The sequence below is a fragment of the Gallinula chloropus genome, assembly GCF_964237585.1.
Source record: "Gallinula chloropus genome assembly, chromosome: 5".
In the NCBI taxonomy this organism is placed as follows: Eukaryota; Metazoa; Chordata; class Aves; order Gruiformes; family Rallidae; genus Gallinula; species Gallinula chloropus.
Window position 1 is genome coordinate 63,347,376 of NC_140090.1, and position 22,461 is coordinate 63,369,836.

The 22,461-nt window shown below is 38.6% G+C and overlaps 2 protein-coding genes across 2 annotated transcripts; one reads left to right on the forward strand and one right to left on the reverse strand.

The window, feature by feature from the left end:
- Positions 1-1,680: 1,680 nt before the first annotated feature.
- On the forward strand, positions 1,681-12,575 carry STAMBPL1 (STAM binding protein like 1; the record flags this gene model as incomplete). The annotated part of the gene is made up of 10 exons (XM_084264695.1): positions 1,681-1,764; positions 2,665-2,882; positions 4,299-4,374; positions 5,793-5,888; positions 7,240-7,594; positions 8,174-8,298; positions 9,186-9,323; positions 9,957-10,069; positions 11,652-11,751; positions 12,519-12,575. 10 exons carry the CDS (start codon positions 1,681-1,683, stop codon positions 12,573-12,575), a joined length of 1,362 nt encoding a protein of 453 aa, XP_084120821.1.
- Positions 12,576-13,285: 710 nt separating this feature from the next.
- Positions 13,286-21,422, reverse strand: ACTA2 (actin alpha 2, smooth muscle). Its single transcript, XM_084264760.1, has 8 exons — positions 21,162-21,422; positions 19,384-19,512; positions 17,911-18,021; positions 17,335-17,419; positions 17,086-17,247; positions 16,682-16,873; positions 15,518-15,699; positions 13,286-14,737 (listed from the first exon to the last, which is right to left on the reverse strand). Exons 1-8 carry the CDS (start codon positions 21,288-21,290, stop codon positions 14,594-14,596), a joined length of 1,134 nt encoding a protein of 377 aa, XP_084120886.1. The 5' UTR covers positions 21,291-21,422; the 3' UTR covers positions 13,286-14,593.
- Positions 21,423-22,461: the final 1,039 nt, after the last annotated feature.

Here is a 22,461-nt window from a genome sequence, read left to right on the forward strand (position 1 = left end):
TTACAGACGTCTCCTTGCACAGTCTACCACATCCACAGTCTACAGCAGTCCGTCTGAAGAAGGGTTTCAGGTGGAACTAGCCATAAGACAGTGTGTTTCTTGATATAGGCTAAAGCACAAACATTTAATCATTGTGATCCCATGGGGCCTTTCTGCAGTCTGTGGATAGGCAATGGATAGGCTCTCCTGCCAGGCTGATCGTTTACAGCAGAGCTCCATTTGCGTAAAATTAAATCGTTTGGAGAACTGTTTGCGTTAACATTGCAACCATGAGAATTCAGAATGCCCCAATTTGGAAAAAAATCAGATCTTGAAATTGAATTTTCAGACCTGTGTAGTATCTGACCATGAGAATAAAAATCTTCAAAATGGAAAACATGGGTGTAAAGTCAAGCAAGAATATAACCATTGAGATTGGGAGATCCTATGTAAAAGCAGAGTAGGAGCGATCTAATATGGTGGAATGCATATACCTGTAAGGGCTTTTACAGGTATCCCAGGATGATTCTCAGTATTTTAAAGGAATTTCGGTAGTAAAGTGAATTTAATGTTTCCTGTAATAATTGCAGTAATTGTTAAAATGAGTCTGATCTAATGGATAATGTTATTTTGGGGGGTGGGGAATTAAAAATGGGAAGACTCAAATATAGAAATCAATACTTGAGAAATGCAGCCAGCTAAAAGCTCTTAGAGTTCTTTTTCTCTAAACCAGACTCCTCTGGCCTCTAGAGAAAGGTGTACTGAGAAAATATCTTTGCTGAACCCACTTTTTATGCATTTTCAAAAGTATAAAGAGTGTTTATTGCAATATATGAAGTGCCTTTGACATTCAGGATCAAACTTGTTTAGACAGTGCACAAAAGTGAAAAAGCACATTAGAAGCTTCAGGTTCATATTTCCAGTGTAATTTAAATAATTAATTTCCCTTTCAGGGGTATGTTGGATTGTTGTTTTTTCCTTCTTTTTTTTGCTGATCACCACAACATGTCTAAATATTTGTCTTTGCTTGTTCAAAGCTGTGCAAGAAGCAATTACTATGGGTTGATTCATTAGAGTTCATTGTATTTAAAGTGCTGTTGAAGTCAGCAAGCTGTGCAGATGGAACATGGGGTGCTTGAAATATTCTCGCTGTTTTATATTATTGATATGAGTTTATGTGCTAAGTTTTAATTATTGGCTGAGCATGAAAAAAGATGCCAGATTCACAGAGTTTATAAATATGTTTGCCTGAATGTATGTTCAATGAAACAGATTCTGCAATTAGTTTTGGAGCTTTGAGTTTTTCTCTTAAAGCATGAAAGTTGGGGTTTTTTGAAGTTGCTGTAAAAATAATTTGTTATATTGTGTTATAATCCTCTGTAATAATGTTAGATCAGGTCAGCTAGACCACAGCTGTCCTCTAAGCCCTTATGGATTCCCAATTTAAATTCTAGATGCCCAGTAAATTTTACATTGTTATTAAATTATTAGTACTGTGATTCTGAAGTCATGAGTGGGTGCACACATGCAAATTTACATGACATTTGAATGTATTTCTAATCCGAATGATTCATCATATTTTTTTTCCAGCACATAACCACAATCGGCGTATGTATGTTCAAGTTTCCCTTGGGTTAATGCACCCTGAGGCAGCTTGCTGAAAATACTGAGCACTGGGTTGGTACTGCTCTTAACAGTCAGATGGAGACTTTGGAGGAAAAGAGCGATCCCCTTGGTTTGCAGACAGAGAACAACATGGAACAACCATTCACTGTTAGCTCGTTGGTATGTATTATGAAGTAATGCTTTAATGGCTTAGCACTCTCTCTTTCAAACAGGAAACTATTGTAAAGAGCTGTTCAGCAGTGTTGGCTGCCTGCTACCAGGGTCTTGTCCTGCATGTTGCCAGTTCCTCTCATATTCTGCCTGATTATTTTGTTGGAGTTTATTTTATTTCTATATATGTGGTTTATGGGGTGTTAGCTTGTTTTAGTGATCAGGGTTTTCAAGAAGTTGAAGTGAAAGAGTAAAAATTTTCATCAAAGTAAGAGGAAGGAACTTGCAGTAGCCACTTATTTAGCTACTGAATGAGAAGGTAATGATTATAATAAGCAGCTATGCTGCTTTTTCAGTAGAGTTAGAACTAACTTCTTAGACTTCAACTGCCCCTTTTGAAACTGAAATGGTCATTTGAAGTGAACTATTGACTAACCAAGGAAGCTTATTGCTCTTTGTTAGCTGAACTATACCCAGCAGTCATACCCTATGCATCATGACACTGGAGTCTGAGTATGCAGGCCCTCCACCAAATTATTTCAGTAACTTAAGGCAGAGCCTTACAGAATTTCAAGTGTGTGTGATTCTAAAGAGGACACACTTTGTGCTGCCTTTCATAATTTCTACAAGGGTTTATTTGATTTTATCTTATTTTTTCCCCCTGTTGCTCTTTGTAGTTTGAAGATATGGGGGAGGGGAATAAGATCACTTCTTTATAGTTGCAATCACAATCTATTTGCAATTGAGAAACATGTTGGAGTGTTTCAACTGTGGCTAGCGTGGGGAAATCAATGCCTATTTTTAAAAAAGCTGAAGATTTCCCTTGAGTTTCTTACTGATTTCTTTCTTGAGCTTGCTTACTGAAAGTGAAGTGTAATATCTGTCTTTCTTTTCTCTGTTCTTTTTCAGAAGAAGCTAGTAGCTATTCCTGACCATACAGATGTCTCTGTGACCCCAGAAGAGAGAGTACGTGCCTTAAGCAAACTTGGCAGCAATATCACAATCAATGAAGATATCACTCCACGTCGTTACTTTAGATCTGGAGTAGAGATGGAAAGAATGGCATCAGTGTATATGGAGGAAGGAAACCTGGAGAATGCTTTTGTTTTTTATAATAAGTTCATCACGTAAGAAACTATTTGTATTTATTACAGCTTATAATTTCGAGTAAACTGAAATGAAGAGTTGCAGTGGAAGCAGGGCACCTCTCTAGGAGAAAAATGTTTAGTGTATTCTTGCAGCACAGCGTTCTTCTTTGGAGATCTTTAACCACAGGCTTTGTTACAATTTCATCTCAGCTGATAGTATAGTAATCCTATCCATCTATTAACTGTCAGGTGTGAACTAACCTAACAGACAGTGGTATAAGTTTACTGTACCAGACTATACTATGAGAAAAGTTTCCCACAGATTATTCTGTGTCTATCAGCATGTTGGTTAAATACAGTTCAGTGCCTGAAAAGGCAATGTTTAGATAAGATCTCTGAGCCTTTTATAGTTATGCCCTATGAGCTTCTGCTGATCTTAAAGATGGTTATTATTGTATAGCACTTTAAAAACATGGAAAAAATGGCTTTTTGCCTCTGACTTTGGACCTGTCCTCCTCAAAAGGTTTAAGGATCATTTATTGCTTCTTACAGGAGTCAGTGCAAAATCCACAATATACATTCATTACACAATTTTTCTCCCCACCCAAAAGAAACCAAAACCAGACAGCTTTCTTTCCAAGTCTCAAAGTAGCCTGCTGAAAAAATGTATTGGTGGCAGATCTAAACATTTTATCTAGATAGTTTTACTATAGGATTGATTGTTTTGTTTTCATACTTCTGAAAGGGTATTTTTTCAATACGCATATTAAATTTTTTTTATAACAGAAGACTGACCTCCCTCCCCATTTTCCTCATAGTCTGCCAACTAGTCCAAATCTTTCACATTGCATTTAATTTTCAATGTATGTATCGCTATAAAAAGAGGGTCTGGAGGTGAACATTGCACAAATTGCTGAAAGAGTGTTAGCAGCTGTGTATTCCAAACTCTTTGCAACTGAGTGCTGCCATAATTTAGATGTCTGGATAGGTTAATAACACTGCAGTTAGCTGTGCAGCTTCATCTGTTAAAAATAACTGCTTTAATGGTAGTCAGTGCTGCATTATGGACTTCCCATTAAGATTCAGTATTTTAGCTGAGGACAGGTAAAGGCAGGAGAAATAGGATTTGTTAACACTGGCTTGGGTAGAGGTTGCTTTTCAGGGCTATTTTTAGGTGCTGGCTGCTAGTTAGTCCTTTTTTTAACACAACCGACTACTAATGGAAACCAAAATATATTCAGATCTAGAAAAAGTGTCCTTACCCTATGTGTCACATACAAGTATATACAAGAATTTTAGTGCTAGCTTACACAAATCTGTAGAAACCTGCTCCAAGTCATCTGGAATTCAGTGTTCAACAGTTATGTGAAACTGATTTTTTTTCTGCCAACATAAAAGCTATTGCAGACATTCCTCTGACTACTGAGGCAAACACATACATGTTTAATTTTCTAGGCTCTTTGTGGAAAAGCTGCCCAGTCACCGAGACTATCACCAATGTGCAGTGCCAGAAAAACAAGACATTATTAAGGTAGGGTTATGATTTCCTGGCCTTTAAGAAATGTCTTTATTCTCTTCTAGCACGGCTTTTCCTCCTGTACATACATAACTCATGGCAGCCACTGCAGTTTGAATTTCTGATACCTTCCTTCACGAGTTATTCAGGATTTATTTTTGTTTAATCACTTAATGATTACTGGAAATAAAATTATCATTCTAAAAGGTAACCATGAATGGTTTCTGAATAAGATGGTTGACTGTTGGAAGCACAGGTACATCTATTTCAGAACGTTTATGTATTAAAAATACACTCATTTAACAGTACTTAGAGTTTGATTCTGGTCCCAATTATGTGAGTGCCTAATGGACCAAACTGACTATTGCAAACAGAGGGGGAAACAGAGATGTTGGCATTACTGGTGTCTGCACAGTATTTGCTCTACCTTGCTAAAGAATAAAAAAAACTATTTTGTTTTATTACCAGATATGTTTTTACATAGTTTTTTACCATATTTTTTTCTCCACTGGCATAGAAAGTGGTTCTCCTTTTTATTTTTTCCCTCTTGCTAAAAGAGAAATTAAATACAGCCTTATACTGAGCTTAAAACATCTGGAATTGCCCACTGAGAATTGTTAGACTAAGCATAAGTGTCTCTTGTCTCATGCTGCCATATTTGCGTGCTTTCTCTACTGTTAAAGCTGAATAATGTTGTATTCAAAGCTAAAATCCATGCCAAATTTTTTGACTGTGGCCCACAATCTAGGAAAACATCGCTGCTGGGAAAGGGCGTCTGACGTCCCCTCGCCGATGGCACTCAGTAGGATTAAGCATGTGGTCTCTTTCCCTCTCTTGCCTACTGCCTCTCAATTATTTTGTTGCAGCCTCTGCATCAGTAGCAAACATTGGGTTTTGTTTTTGTTCTACAAAACAAAACAAAACTGTTTTGTCTGCCAGGGCTGTCACAGGAAGCTGTGTGTGTAGCTATCCCTGCAAACAAACTCATTTTATTCCCTACCTGGAAATGGACATATTCAGTCATCTTTCGGTCCAGGGAGTTCCAGAGAAAAATGTGATGAACCTATCTGAAACAATGGAAGCTGGACTTAACTTGTTTAATAAGTTACACCTGCAACAAAAGCATTAGTCATTGCACACATACTGAACAAAACAGAGATAACAGATTGCCAGAAAAAGGACTAATCTTTCCTTGAGATAAGTGACCAGTGTCACACCTTTCATTGACGTAAATTAATACAACATTATTGAAATCAGTGTACTATGAAAATTTCATAAGGTAATGATTAGGTGTGTATTAGGTGTGTATTTATTCCTTTCTTCTTTTTTTATTTTCTATTTTTTGAAATCTGTATTACAGCTGAGTTTGTTTTCCATCTAGTTCTTTCAAAAAGAAAAAATAATCTTCTCTATCTTTCCCATGCACTAAAAAGAAACTGAAGGAGGTTGCATTTCCACGGACAGATGAATTGAAGAGAGATCTTTTAAAAAAATACAACTTAGAATATCAAGAATACATAAAAAACAAAGTAAGTTTCATGTGGTTATTAAATTTAGGGTATGATTTTTTTTTTTCCTGTCATACAACTCTTCTTAAAAATTAAGCTGTAAAAAGCCAGTCCTACAAGAACACAATAATTTCATGGGCTGCTTAGAGTGAGTTTTCACTTCTTAGAATCTAATCAGTTCATCATTAGAAAATAAGTAATTCAAGTGTATGCTTGGAAATAAACATGCTGTGCCATTTATGTAATAAGCCTATGAATATGTGAATAGTGTTGAGTACTCACCAATTTTGTTTTATAAAGAGGATACTGTTCAGACACATGAGTATGCAGAAAAATTCTCTTGACTCTGACTGAATGTGCTCATGTTTGAATTGATCCTGTTTTCAGTCTTTAAGTAACTGTAAATACCTACATCTTGTGTATTGAAGTCACTTTAAAAAGGATCTATAGTTTTGAAAACTTGTCTAGGAAAGATGTCTGACAATAAAAACATCTTTTTCTTTCCTTCCCTTAAAACTGACCTAGGAAATCATGAGAAAAAACACTCCCAAAACAAACACCAAATCCTGAAACACCCCACACATCTTAATCTTGTCACCAATTAGTTTGAGGCTTTCTTTCCTGTTTTACTCCTGACGTTTAAGAAATTACTTCACTCTTTGGTTTTCATTTCCTTCTGAAGATGCTTGATGCTCCCCTTTACGAGGGAGTGGGAAGGGCTGATGAGACCTGAAGCTTCCCTTGCAGTTGGTGGAAGAGCAGGTGGCTTGAGGGAGGGCGGGGGGAGGATAGACCAGGGCAGAGAAGGCACCTACCCTGTCTGAGTCTAGGGAGGCTAAGCACAAAGGCAGGCTAATCAAACCAAGGAAAGTTGAGGAAAGAAAGTAGCAGGAGAAAATCCACAAACCTATCCAACAAGCAATGAAACCAGGTAACAAAATGGATTATGAAATCTACCCAGAAAACCCATGTGCCCATGGATCTCTTGCTGCAGTGAAAATTGTATTGACTTAGACTTGTATCTAGTCTCTTGACCATCAGTGTTCTGAAAAAGTTTTCTCTCACAATTTTATTTTTATGGGCAAATGCTATCAGTGCTATCACTGCTGAAATAAAACAGAGCACCACAGGTATGCAGGTTGGAAGCCTTGTGTTAGGAATTCCTTACTGTGTTTCCTTCCATATCATACTGCTTCTGGAGACGTAGTTGTCTGTATACAGTCTGCCAGTTCAGCAAAAAGATTCCAAAAGACTTAATTTTTAAAGACAGGATTTGATGGTTTTCTTAAACAATTACATTGTTTGTATCACTTCACCTTTGTAGCTTTTTTTTTAGTGTTCTAAGAATGTTGCTATTTTGCATATGTTTCAGAACAAGTGTAAAACTGAATTTCTGAAGAAACTAGAGCATCAAAAGCTAATAGAGGCAGAGAAGAAACGAATCGCTCTCATGCGGCAACAGCAGCTGGAATCAGAACAATTTCAATTCTTTGAGGATCAACTTAAGAAGCAAGAACTAGCTCGAGATCAGAAAATCAAAGAGCGCATGGTTATGTCTGAACAGGTAGATGGAAATATGCTGTCTTGTATTTCTGTACCAGAGAACAGTTCCTTATCTACCGCATTGCTTGAGAAAAAAGAGAGGAGTGGCACATCTGACTGCACTGGGCATTCGCCTCCAGTAAACCGGGTCTTAAAACCAGCGGCTACTTTAAGTGCTGTTCAGAGTAAGTCTATAGATTTTTTTTCCCACCTTTTTATCTGCTTCTTTACCACTTACAGCAATCCATATATTGTGTATGTATATTCACTGTGAGTGTGTCTGTAATGAAATAAACATGAACAAGTTAATGTACACACAACAGTTCCATGCATTTTCTTTATTTAAGAGGGGAAATGAGCTGTACAGCTTCACATTTTCCAGATAAGTGCCAGTAGCTGGATCTAGAGATAGAGCCTCAGTGTCTGAATCTTGATGTGAACTTTAAGGGAACAGAAGCAGAACCTGCAGCTTTTCCTTCTGGAGAGCCCTGGCCCGGCAATTGGTGTCAGTTCACTGTCACCTTACAGGCTAGTGACCATATCTTATGGGCTGGTGACCTCAGTTTAGGGAAAAGTGCTTGTGTTGTGCAATTAGGCTCATTAGAAATCTGTGATCTTTTAAGTATAATTCTTTCACTTTTAATAATTTCCTGTAACTGGGTGTATTTCCTTATTATGGAGAATTTCACTGTGGAAATGCCTTTTTATCTTTCTCTCCCTCTCTCTCCTTTTTTTTTTTTTGTTTTGGTTTGTTTGTTTGTCAGCTCAATTGGTCGAAGCACTCAGAGGCGTCATTCTGCCCAGGGATCTCTGTCACAGATTTCTGCTGCTAGCAGAGGCAAATACAGTAAGAGGAATAGAGACATGTGGAATTCTCTGTGGAAAACTGGTACAGTTTAACCATCACATTTATATGGGGAAGACATATTTGATAGTGTTATATTTTCCTGTACTGTGTCGACTTCAGAGCATAAGCAGATCTAAATGATTAGCTTTTAATTAATTAACTTCACACTGTAAAATGAGTGGTCACTTCAGCAGCATGGGCTTGCAGTATTGGGTAAACATCTGTTCAAAGTATACTGCCATCACTATAAAATGTAGCAAGTTTTTCAGCACACGGCACAATACAGGCTTTTTCCAGTACTTTCTCTGGCATTCAGCTAAGGTAAGTGAGGTTTAGTCACAGGACAATGAAATATAAAGACTGTTAGAATCTACTGGAGTCATCAATTTTATACTAGCACTACAAAAAAGAAGAAAACACCATCATCGAGCTGTGGAACATCTGATTTTCAGGCTGGTTTTTTCCTTTGACCTAGATGAAACTTAATGTCCTTTCAGAGCAGGGAAAGATATCATGGCTGATGCTGGCATACAAAGAATTTTAAAGATGATGTCTGAGTGTATCTGAATTATATAAAGAGAAAAAAATAACAAGAATAGTGATGTTCCAAGTTTCACAGAAAACAATTCTAGCATCCTCAAACCTCCTTTTTTTCCCTGCTTTTAATTTTTTTAAAGGACAATCTGTTCATACTAGTTTCTGCAAACATTTCAGCCCAACAGTCTCATGTTGTTACTGGCACTTCCTTTATGTTTTCATGATCAAAAGCTAAGGTGTATTTTCAGGTGGAGTGCATCAGTATAGCTGCACTGGAATCAGTGGAGCTATGCTGCTTTGTTTTAGCTGCTAGGCTGACATCTTTCAGATTCTGATTCAGCATCTATTCATCAGTTCATTTGTTCCACACTAAGTCAGTATTTGTTTTACAGACACATAATGAATTTACTATTACCCATGTAATAGTGCCAAAACAATCTGCAGGACCAGACTACTGTGACATGGAGAATGTTGAAGAACTATTTGGTATTCAGGATCAGTATGATCTCCTCACTTTGGGTTGGATCCATGTACGTATGACTCACAGATCTTGGCTTTCTATATTATTTGAAAGAAGCCCTGGAAATAACAAACTAAAGAAATAACTGGAATAATCCAAATTAATGCAGAATTTACATCACTACAATCAGAATTAAGCAAGCAAATTAATGTTCTCCACAGATGAGTATTTCTTAATGAAATTGAGTCATCCTAGTGTCACAACATGCTTGCTTTTGCCAGTGCAACTCTCATTTATGTTGATTTAGGGGTATTTTATTACTTTTAAATGCCATGTATTTTTCTACTGTATTCAAAATTGAAGGGAAGGGTGTTGTGTTGTTTAAACTTTATATTAATTTCTCTCTTAGGGATTTTAGACAATCAAGTCATTTCCCTTTGTCTTGTGCTTCTTCATTCCACCTTTTTTCCCCATAATCAGAAAATTGCTTGTACATCTGGGTGTGAATGTGCATCCATAAACCTCATACTGAAAAGCCACCCTAACAATGCAGAATCTGGGTTAATATGGATTTAAGAAACCAACCTGGGGAAGTACTGATGCTTTCACTTGTTACAAAGGTTATTGTTTCTTCTTGAATGTATGTCGACCTCAATTTGTAAGAAATATTTCATGATGTTGAGTTTTCCCTTTCTTTTTGTAGACACATCCAACACAAACTGCATTCTTATCCAGTGTTGATCTTCATACTCATTGTTCTTATCAGCTAATGTTGCCAGAGGCCATTGCAATTGTTTGTTCACCAAAGCATAATGAGTGAGTCCTGATTTTTCTAAGTAATATTTAGATATTTTCCCTTGCTCCTTATTGTAAAACTCAAGCAAATGTAAACAGCACATGTCAACTGGGATAAAGAGCAGGAATACTGTATTGTGAGTTTGTTTTCTTTAAATTGTTTAGAATTACATTCCAGTCAGTCTATATGCACAGTATTGTTTCTGGCTTCTCTCTCCTCATCCCTCCCAGCCCCAGGTTTTAAATTTTATTTGTTTTTATACTCTGCTCAATTGAGACTAATGACAAGAGCTGTTATTCTAGAAATGTCATTGTCAGTTCCCTACCACAGATCTATCTTCATTCTGCCTAATGAAGGAAGTGGAGGAATTAGATCTCTTTCCCTAGAGGGATATGAAAATTGCAGTTGGAAGACTAGAGGAATAAAGATCACTTTTTTAATAATAAGCTCCTATTTTTTTATATTTCATAAAATGCAAACAACAAGGATCTGGAAAAACCTGGAAGTGTGTAAAAATTAATATGAAGCTTTATAATGGAACAGGTTGCCCAGAGAGGGTGTAAGTATGCATCCTTGGAGATATTCATAGCCTGAATGGACATGGTCCTGGGCAGCCTGCTCAGTGTGATTATGCTGGAGCAGGGGGGATGGACTAGATAAACCTCAGAGATTCCTTCCAAATTCCGTTTTGTGACTCTGATTTGTCATGCTTGGAGTTTTCAGGCCCCAGGGCTAGCTCTGTTGTTTGGACTGTGCCTTCAGCCTTCCTTTCTGGTCTTCTGCCCCTGAGGATGACTTATACGAATCCCATTCTGGTTGTCTAACTTCCCATAGGGGCCATTCAGGTAGTAGAGCAGTAAATACAGATTGAGCAACCAGTGCACAAGCTGTAGGTTTTGTAACCCAGAGCACATTCACATACCTTTTCAAATCTCTGGTCTTCCAACTTCTTTCTTGGCTCATGCTGATACCCTGTAAGCAGCTCTAATTGGTTACTCCTTTCTGTTACATTTATTAATCAGCTGCTGTCCTGTAGTTATTAGGCATTCATGTTTTGATGTTCTTTACAGGAGGGTGGGTTCTTCAACATTTTATTAAATACTCAATGTATAAGATCATATATAGGCAGCAGTGGGTGTTTTAGTGCTTTGTATTACTTGCCCAGAAAGGGGGAAGGATGGGCGCTCTGACTACTCATTTAGAGTTAGCTTAAAGGCTGTTTTCTTTTAAGTTGCCCCTCTAGAGTTCAGTGAGAGAAATGCAATCCAGAACAGAATCACAGAAACACCCAAGTTTCTGTTTCGTTTCTCTCCCTGTATGAACCAGCCTCAGCCTTTAGTAAGCTAACCTGCACCACCACAGCGCTGCTTTTTTTTCCCTTTTTTTTTCTTCCCCTTCCCCTCATCATCTTTTCCTTTACAGCAATACAACTCCCCTCGATTTTAAAAACCCTTAAAAATCCAATTCAGCCTTCAGTCCTGTGTATCAAAGGTTACTGAGTACCATTCTGTTGTCCTGTTAAACTAAGCAATTTGTATGTGAAACCTTGGACTTGTGTTATGGTAGCAGCATGCAAAAGGAGTTTCATCTTTTGCTTTCCAGCACTGGCATCTTCAGACTTACTAATGCTGGCATGCTAGAAGTTTCTGCTTGTAAAAAGAAGGGATTCCATCCACATACAAAGGACCCAAGGTTATTTAATGTAAGTATAGAATCCAAAATAGGTTTGACTATTCAAATTCTTGCCCATCGTTCTGCTGCATGCAGAAATTTCATGTGCTTCAGATTGGATTTTTCATAATTTTGTCCTCATTTTAATAATTCATTATCCTTGTTTCACTGACCAAGGTAGACATTAGAAGTATACTTAAGTGGTCGATAGCATCCATCTCCACTTTTTCCTGCTTTCAGAAGAAGCAGCATCACTCCTAATCTGCATCTGTCTGGTTTCTGGTAAAAAACTTCTCCACAGACCCAATACAAGCTGTTACTTAGTCATGACTGTGTCTAAAGGCACAGTATAGTCCCAAATGCTTAAAAAAAATCCATTACATGGGCAGACATATCTGAAGCCTCTGTAGAAAGAGAGCAGATTTCACTCTTTCCTTGCTGCTGTCCGCCACGCACCTGTTCTAATGCAGCACATGCCACCTTCCTTTTCCATTTCAGGTATCCCATGCTGTGAGACAAACGATAGCACAGAACTATAATCTGTTTCACAGGCTAAGTACTTGATATCCTCTTCAGAATTTTATTTCAGATTGCATGTTGTAGTCCTTGCTTTGTTCCCCACTCTATACCTACGATGCCTGGGTTTGCCTGTGAACAGGCACAATGACAGGTACAATCTAAGTTGGATAGATAAACATAGCGCTAAGCAGGTTCAGAAATTGAAAAGGAAACAGTAGCCTTCATATGCTATTTTACTGAAACTGATTTCTGTGAGTAATGAGTTTACTTCTTCTGCAGCCATGTACGCATGTGGTTGGGAAAGACATAAAGATAATTGTGCTGGACCTGAGGTGATACGGATGGATGATAGCGATGTTACTATACACATGGCCAAACCAGAAAAATGGATTCCTCTTTTTCCTACATTTTCAGAAATTACTTTTATATTTATACATTTTAGATTGAATGGTTTGATATTTATTGCTCTAGCCTGTTTTGGAGTTATTTTGTTGCTTTGTTGAGATGGAGTTCAGTGGCATTACCCCTGAATCTGTAAACAAATCTCACCTATAAAACACAACAATAAAATGAACTTCAAACAACAGCAACTGTGTTGAAATAAGCAATGCTTCTATTGCCACTTGTTTGCAATAATTGTTTTCTGAGATATGGGGATTTCTAACAGTGGTTGATGTTTTGTGATTTGCAGCTATGTACATCTACCACTTCATTGAATATACATTATATGTGGTAGAGGCAAATGCACCAGTTTGGGTGATTTTTATTGTCCTTTTATCCATTCTGTCCTTGTATAGTTCAAGTTTTAGCGAATTTATTAAGCAAAGAACACTTAGGAAAAGACAAGGCCTTTACCTTAGAGCTGACCCTCATCACGTTTTGGAATAGTAGCAGAGTCCCTTGGAGAAATGCGTCTTCTCTGGCAACCCTCTAGTAGAAACTTTTATTTCAAATCATGTTCTCACCCTGAAAGGGATTCCCTGGTTCTATCTGGAGTTAGATAAAAAGATCTAGATAGAGTTAGAAGGAAGAACCATACAAAATCGTTTGCTCTTGAAAGAGTTTATTTAGTATCTGTTCCAAAACATAGTAGACCTGTACTTTAAATAATAAGGTTAGTACAAAAGAATGTTTGGAACATGTGCTAACAGTCAGACGCTGGACAAGATGTGAAACCTGGGAGTTATGCAGTCATGGTAAATAACAGGTGGTGTTGCAAAGAGCTTACAGTTTGAAAGATAATGAGAAACAGGTGAGTGAGGTAAACTATTGAGTATAGACAGGAAAATAGGTAACAAAAATAAATAGCAACCTTTATCCTGAACTCCAATGAATACAGATTGCAGCAAGTTACTTAGAAGTGACCTTTTCCAGGTCTGTTTCAGTGAACTCTTTATTTATATATATACTTTTAAGAAAGAATTACTGGCTTCAGCTTCTATGTATATACTTCTAGTTGGATATAGTTTCTGTTGTACTTAAGACTATAACTGTAATCAGAAAAATCACAGAAAAAGAAAATTGTCTAAATTACTTTATCTACTTTGATTACATTACCCCCCCCCCCAAAAAAAAAAAAACCCACCAAAGACAACAGTTCTGAAGAGAAAGTATATTAAGCCAGCTTAATTACCCTTTAGACCTTGCCAGAAATCACAACATAAAAATAATAGTCTGCACTCATCCTGAGGGCATGTGATAGGACAATCGTGTTCAATCCAATATCAGTGTTTAGATATGCTCCTGAAGGAACAGGTTTTGTTTCTTTAAAGAAAGCACACAGAAATGTCATAGCTTGCACCATATAGCTCTGGGCCACACACTGAAAAACAATTAACTATTTCAGCATGACAGCTGTGAATTAGAAGTGATGTAGATAGATAATATTTCTCGGGAGATCAGATGCAAAGCAAAGCACCCATGCTCATCCTGGTCTCAAACAGATGTTATGCTCCTTTGGTGTTGCCCAGAACTTTGGAAAAAATCAAGACTGGTTTTGTTTGCAGGCTAAAATGTTTACAGAGGCTCATCTTTGACAACATGCAGCCTGATAGCTGAGCGTTTTCTGGCATTGGTATAAAGATATCACTTTTTCTAAGCCCAGTACAGTGTAGTAACAAATTCGTGTCACAAGATGGCGTTTCAAACCAGCTGTAATGGTACCTCCACAAATATGTGTGTTTTTAAATAGGAGCAGCAATTTCATAGCATATTCTAAACTCATAAAAAAAAAATACATAGTATCCAATTAATTAGAGTCATTACAATGAAGGAATTATGGAATGAAGTTATACGAATGTATTTTCCTGAATACATTCACGGTAATGCGCTAAGGAGAAATTATATAGAGCCATTTAAAAGCATTTACGGTGAACAATGGATGGGCCAGCTTCATCATATTCCTGTTTGCTGATCCACATCTGCTGGAAAGTAGACAGGGAGGCAAGAATAGAGCCTCCAATCCAGACGGAGTACTTACGTTCAGGAGGAGCAATGATCTGTTTAAGAAATAAAAGCATTGGGTACAACTGTCCATTGTGAATAAAACACATTTCTTATTCAAAAATATTAAAGCAGTGATACTCAATATCAACAAAACCACTGTATCTATGTGCTTGGCATTACAGTTAGCCATTGCTGTGAGCAGTAAGGTAAAAGCTTGTTATTTAAGTCTGAGGCTAAATCTTCAATTTGTCTGCCTGAGTCAGTCTGCCCATTAAGAGCAATGCATTTGTGTATTCACAGCTGCATATGAGAAAGGGGGAGATCATTGCTCTGGAAATATATAACAATAGCCCAGGAGGGCTTGGAAAAACAAGTGACCTATGGAGCACTCTTACTGGCATAGCTGATAAAATGCTTGCAAAGCAAGGAGTGGAAGATTTGAAGCAGCAGAAGGAAGATGAACTTGTCAGAGACTTTTTCTTTTCTGAACTTGTAGGCCAAGGACACAGACAGTATTTCCTCTGTCCTATGTCCATCAGCCAAAAATGGCTGAAGAACATCACAGATAGCCCCAGAGGAAAATTTATGTCGCCAGGTTCACACTATCCTTCTTTGGCTGTGTTACAGCAGTTTGCAGGATTCGCCATGAACAAGAAAGTGAGAGAAGGCTCTCTTCTTCCACCAACAAAGCTATCAGGAAGTAGTAATTTGATAGAAGGTACAGACATGATTCAAAATATGTACAAAGCACTTACCTTGTAAAGGGCTGCTATATATCACTACACTAGTTTTGAGGACTTTGTACATGCCATCTACAAATAATTGCACCATACCTTGATCTTCATAGTGCTGGGAGCCAGAGCAGTTATTTCCTTCTGCATCCTGTCTGCAATACCCGGGTACATTGTAGTGCCTCCAGACAGCACGTTGTTGGCATAGAGATCCTTCCTGATGTCTATGTCGCACTTCATGATGCTGTTGTAAGTGGTTTCATGTATGCCAGCAGACTCCATGCCTGGGGAATTTAGACAAGAACACTAAGGATGCAAGTCCATACAGAGACTGCAAATTGTTAACACAGAACTGACAACAGAAACTTTAGGCTCTGTTTGGAAGATCTCAGTCTTCAGAGCTGTGGAAACCTGGAAAGTCTGCAGCTGCCTAAATTATTTGCTTAGAAGTTCCTTTGCGTACACCCCTCCTCTCCCCCTTATGCACACAACTCCTCCTTAAAAAGAAAACTAGGGGTGTGGAATAGTAAAGTTTCCATTAGGCTTTTGCAGGCAATCTCAAATGTCCTAAGAATTCCTTATAAGGTCTTGGAATCATTTGTTTTCCTTCCTCCCCTCCCCCCTTTTTTTCCCCTTTTTTTCTCTTTTAAATTAAGCAAGTTCAGAGAGAGAACAGTCAAAATATGTCCTAATACCTCTAAGTATGCAACTATATCTATTTCTGAGCTGAAATTCTGTTGATTGGCAGAACCGACTCTGGATTTCTGTGTGACCTCCTTGCAAGTCTGCCCTCTTGGCTGATGATTAGCAAGGCATTGTGCTTGCTTTCCTCTGCAAATGTGATAAACCAAGGACCCAGGATTTGGAGCAATCTCATTGAAATACAAAAGTAGTGTTTCCCATCACTGCCACTCACCCCTCACTCCCTCCTGGCCCCCCACAAGCACATTCAAACAAATATTTAGACAAGTGACTTTGCAGCCTCATTTCTCAGTAGCCAACTGCATGACATACAAAATGGTATGGGCTCAATGCCAAAAGCCAAGAATAAACATTCAGGGTTTGTTTTGGGAAAGTGTTTTGCCTTATTGTTTGCCATGATGTTCCTCCCACCATATTAATAGTGTTGTTCTAAAAGATTGTTGTATAATGGGTGCTAGGACATACTCGTGTAGGCATCTAAGTGTGCTAGGAATGGCACACAATCAAAACAGGGGCTTGATATTTATCTGCAGGTTTCCAAGGGAGAATGATCATTCAACCTACCAATGAAAGATGGCTGGAAGAGGGTCTCTGGGCAGCGGAAGCGTTCGTTTCCAATGGTGATCACCTGACCATCAGGAAGCTCATAGCTTTTTTCCAGAGAGGAAGAAGAGGCAGCAGTGGCCATCTCATTTTCAAAGTCCAGGGCCACATAACACAGCTTCTCCTTGATGTCACGGACAATTTCACGCTCAGCTGTTAATAGGATTCAGTCTTTAGAAAGTTGTCCCCTTTCATGCTCCACCCCCACATTTTTAGACAAATCCTCAGCTAGTCTTGCAGGAGACTTTCCTGTTGGATTCCTGCTCATGTCTAATCAACTGCAGAAGTGCTGCTAGTCCTTCTAAGGCCACTATGAATACTACACATTAAAGAACTCTCCTCTTCAGGCAGCAGCATGTCCTTACCAGTGGTCACAAAGGAGTAGCCGCGTTCTGTCAGGATTTTCATGAGGTAGTCTGTCAGGTCACGGCCAGCCAGGTCCAGACGCATGATGGCGTGCGGCAGGGCGTAGCCTTCATAAATTGGCACATTGTGGGTGACACCATCCCCAGAGTCAAGCACAATTCCTTCGAGAAGATAACACACGGTTCATTCCCAGGTGCACCTCGACACAACTATTTCACATGTCTTTGCCGTGTTCCCCAGAAGCCTACCTGTGGTACGTCCAGAAGCGTAGAGGGACAGAACAGCTTGAATAGCTACATACATGGCTGGCACATTGAAAGTCTCGAACATGATCTGAAAAGCAGTTAAAATAATTGCCTAAACACTAGGGGGCTTAACTTGGTTGAAGCAATATACCAAAAGAGAGGGAGAAGACAAGATTTTCATGTTTCTTGATGGTTGGTAATAACAAGGAAGGAAAAGACAAAAGATAAATCCAAAAAATATTTGTCCTATAAAGCATCTCCCTGTATCCAGTCTATATCTTTAACATGAATATAGCCACATGCACACAATAAAGATACCTTTGTAATAGGTCAGGGAATAAAAACAGATGAAGATGGCATAAAGCTTGGATAGACTGAAGTACTCATATTCAAAGCAGATACATTGACTTTCTCAAGTAAATGTAATAGTATACAAATATGACAGATGGTCATTATGCAATTGTCACCTTCCATAACTAAGAGAGCTAGACTACTGGACAGCATGACTGACATGACAAAGTTCACATCCTGTTCAATTAACAAACCTAGTATTATTCCATAGCTTCAGTGTGAGCTTACCTGGGTCATTTTCTCTCGATTTGCTTTGGGATTCAGTGGCGCTTCAGTCAGTAGAGTTGGGTGTTCTTCAGGTGCAACACGGAGCTCATTATAGAAAGAGTGATGCCAGATCTGAAAACAGTGGGAGAAGCCAAAAAAAAAAAGAAAACACTATCAACCAGCAGCTCAGAATCTTTTCCAAACAGGTATTGTGCTCCAGCATTCTGCTTACAGCCCTAGAGGCAGGCTAGTAATGTTCCTCATGCAGTTCTTTTTATTGCCTTCACAGAGATTACCAAAGCAAACGGAGAGAGCAAGCCACTATCCTCAGGTTTTATTGCTAGCAAGATATGTCTTATTTTAAGGGCGCATGAATTAAGGAGAATAAATATTTTATTTTTATAGCAGAAGAGACAGAGCAGCACAGAGTTGGTCCCAGCAACCCTGTTTCAATAATGATTTAAAGTTAAACAGTTCCAGAACAACTCTAGAACATACGCAGACCTATGCAGTACAGATGGATATATATAATGGGTCTCTTGGAAACAGTTTAACTTTTTGGTTTGTAGAAGCAGCAGAAGAATTCATAAAAAGAAATGAAGGCAAAGGGTTTGTGAGACTGAAAGCCAACTTGTGTTTATCACCTTTTCATGGCTCATTCCTACCAGCTGTAAAAGTCTGAGGCCAAGAGATCTGCAATGAGGTTAATACACCAATAAGAAGTAAAACCACCAGAGACTTATGAAAGGCCAAAATGGTTCTTCCAAGCTTGTTTTCAAGCTGGTGGTGATTACAGACTGGTTGATAGATTAGGCATCTGAAAAGTTTTGCTGTCTTTCCACGTAAAATGTACAATGCTACGAGAGTCAGTAAGTCATGTGTAGCTCCACACACTTGCAGCGTGTTCTGATGTCCTGACTGGTCCAAATAGCCCTATTTCCACAGCACAATATTAAATACAAATACCAGCTTAGAAATTATATTGACCATACAGACTACCTCTGTAAACGCTGTTCTGGAAGCCTTTCATCCAAGTACTGGCTCTGAAATGGGTGCATTCCACTGCAATACTGTTAATCTTTCAAGTATTAAAAAGTATGTGTGTAAACAGTGCCCTTTACATCAACATTACATACTTTCCATTTTTGCAGAAACAGATACCTTCTTAAATTCCATTTCTTTACTAGAAAATCACGGATGCTCCTTTCCTCTTTTTTTTTTTTTCTTTTCTTCTCTTTCTCCATTCTTACCCCTCTTTTGCTAGTGCAAAGATGTATAGATCATACTGGAGTTAAAGAACTCCCCAAAACTGGTTTGATGTACTCCTAGTGACATGTCAGCTTCAGATGCAAGATAATTTTGTTGTTAACAACCCTTCTGTCAAACATACTGGATAGCACAACTCATCTAAAATGTAGGGAGTATTCAGTAAACATTTGGTCCAAGCATTTCTGTTTAACAGTGATTCACATCAACTTTTCAAAGCTGAAATACCTTCTCCATGTCATCCCAGTTTGTAATGATGCCATGTTCTATGGGGTATTTCAAGGTCAGGATTCCTCTCTTGCTCTGAGCCTCGTCACCTACGTAGCTGTCTTTTTGACCCATACCAACCATCACACCCTATAAAACATGAATGGAGTTAGTCTCTCAAAGACAGAGGTCACAAAGTAGATAGAACATTACCTGTGAAATAAATCCAGTTGCCAGTGATGCTAGTTACAAAATACTTTACAAATAGTAATGAATGGAGAAATACTTGCTTTAAATTCCAAAATTAGAAGTTTAGCTCACTTAAACCTTTGGAGTTCATGTTTCCACTACAGTTTAAGTAAAAAGCACAAGTACAATGTTAAATTCATCAAGATAAAGTAGAAAAACAAGGTTGGTTTACTTTCATTATTATTTAGGGAAGAACTGCTAAACTATAATGAAGTGGAGCAAAAGCAGAAAGTGATGTGCCATCTAAGGGGCAAGACGAAGCAATACACATTTTAAATTTTCCAAAGCTTAAGTATCACCATTTTTTAGCCTTCTGTTTGAATGTTTTAATATTGCCATTAGAGACAGACAATTTAGATCCACTGGTACAGGCTTACTTTTAGGTATTTTCATGGATCCTACAGAAATGATCCATGGACCAGAAGCTAGAAAATACTCGGGATATATGGTAGTCTCTATGTTAAAATTAGAAATACTGGGGGAAAATAGTGTATAGTAGGATACTTTTAGTGCATAATACTCTCAGAACAGAGTCATTACTCATTCTAAACCTTAGCATCTTTAATTGCCCTGTCTTAGAAAGAAGCAAGCGGGATTTGCAATTTATGATGGGTTGATGCTTCCCTCAGAGCACCAGTGCACTGTGATAAGTGACCAGCAAAGAAATGCTCTAGAAATCTGCTGTACTTTTTGCACTGTGACTGTATGGCTTGCTTTTGACCAATTAATACTGTTTACACTATCTACAGAAGCTGTTAACGTCCAGAGCCCTCACTTAGGTACACATTTCTTCTGCCCCGAAGAGCTTCAAATGTATTTGTTGGGTATTTAAAGTGCTGCATCTTATAACCAGTTTACCTCTTCCCATTTCATCAGGTCCTTAGATTGCATAGAAGCAATTAGATGGATCTATTAATTAGGAAGGTTAGTTGTGACCAAGCCAAGCTACTCTAGTTCATGCCAACAATGTTCTGGCTCATAAACTCTATATTTAACAGCTCCCATAATATATACATACGTTACAAACTATTAAAATCAACTGGAATACATCATATACTCAAATGTAAACATTGAAGCCAAAGACACTCACCTAGACAGGTGCCAAATTGTGATATAGCTACATGAACAGAGTCAGGAAGGTTAATAGGAAGCTGACTGAAAACTTCTCCTTCCTCCTTTAGTTTTTCACACATAACCTATTAGGGCAGTCAAAATTTCCAGCTACTTCTGTGTTGAGTTTTTGTGGTTTTCTGGGGTTTTTTTTCAAACTACCTTTACTCATCAAGTTCTCTGGGAAATCCAAAATTAAGGGACAGGGAGAAGAGGACATAGAAGGGACTGGAAAATTTTAAAACAAGGCAAGAGACCTGCTTTGACTCAGGCAAGTGCACTGCTGGACACATTTTGCCTGGAAACGCTGTGTTACACAGGTAGACCAGGGCTGGATTAGTCCCAAACCCAGGAAGAGGTGGCTCTGGGGTAGAGGGCTGGGGACAGTGCAGCAAAGCCTTCTACAAGCCCAGCATGGAATAACTGATGCAGTTCATCACCTGGTGCCTGGGACGACCCACGATGGAAGGGAAAACTGCTCTCGGAGCATCATCTCCAGCAAAGCCGGCTTTACAGAGTCCTGACCCATTGTCACAAACAAGGGCAGTGCTGTCTTCTTCCTCACACATCTTCTATGTCAACGTCCTCAGGCCCTCCAGACAGAAAACAGCCCTATGGAAACAGTAGGAAATATTTTTAAGAAAACCCCAAACATATTCAGGTAGCAGACCCACCCTTGAAGACAGAGATGACTGTATGAAAGCAGCCAGCACCATCAAAGACAGGTTTGGCACCAGTTTGGCAATCACAAGGCCTGTGGAGCCATTTGAGAGAACAGGCTTCCATTTGAAAATGAGAGGTTTCAACCATATCTACCAGAGGGCTGTATGCACTAGAGATTATCCAGTGAATTCCAGAGGAGACTTCTAGTCCTGTGTCATGGGCAGACAGATCAAGGAACAGCAAATGCTTATCTAATTTGGTCCCAGAAACCACGCCTGGGCATGGGTAGAAGATAAAAGGAAATGCTGGACTGACAGCTGCAAAACCAAAAATACCTTTGCATTGTATTCAGCACAACTTCCATAGCCAAAGGTAAGAGCACTTTAATCTTCCCCATCTAGTTGTATGTTTCCCAAAGACTAACCACATCAAATGCTAGCCAAGTACCAGTGGTGTTTTCCTTGTATTTACCCAACTGGGTCAAGACGGCCAGTTAATTTACTCTTAACCTTCTAAAAGAGCAGAAACATTCCCAATTAAACAGGGGGGGGGGGAAGAAAAAACAAAAAAAGGCCACACACACAAAAAAAAAAGCAGCTTTTCCCACCTCCACAAGTCACTCAGAAAAAATAAATATCCTGCCTTTAAAATGAAGGCAGGGACAGTATGCATTTAAAAACAGGCCATAGTGTATGGTTTATCATAATTTCAAAGGAGCTAATAAAATACATTTGTAGAGTGGCAGAGTAATTTATGTTGTCTCCTTGTCTCAGTAGAAATAAACTGTTTTGCTCCTCTGGCAACAGGAAGATAATATGGGTAATAAAAATTCTGTGAAGGCTTTGTATTAAAGTCAATTACAGATAGAAGAACTGAATACCAGGGCTAAGAACAACTCTTTGCTTGCAATTTATAGCGTGGTAGGGAATCACTTGGCTAGCTCTGAGCCTGGGCTTCCACGCAGAGTTCTACAAATTGCAGTGTGTTAGCAGCTAAAGGAGACAGCTGTCATCCACAGACCAGCTGGCTCAGCACACAGCCTCCAAAACCTTCTGCCACAGGAAAACTGGAAGCACA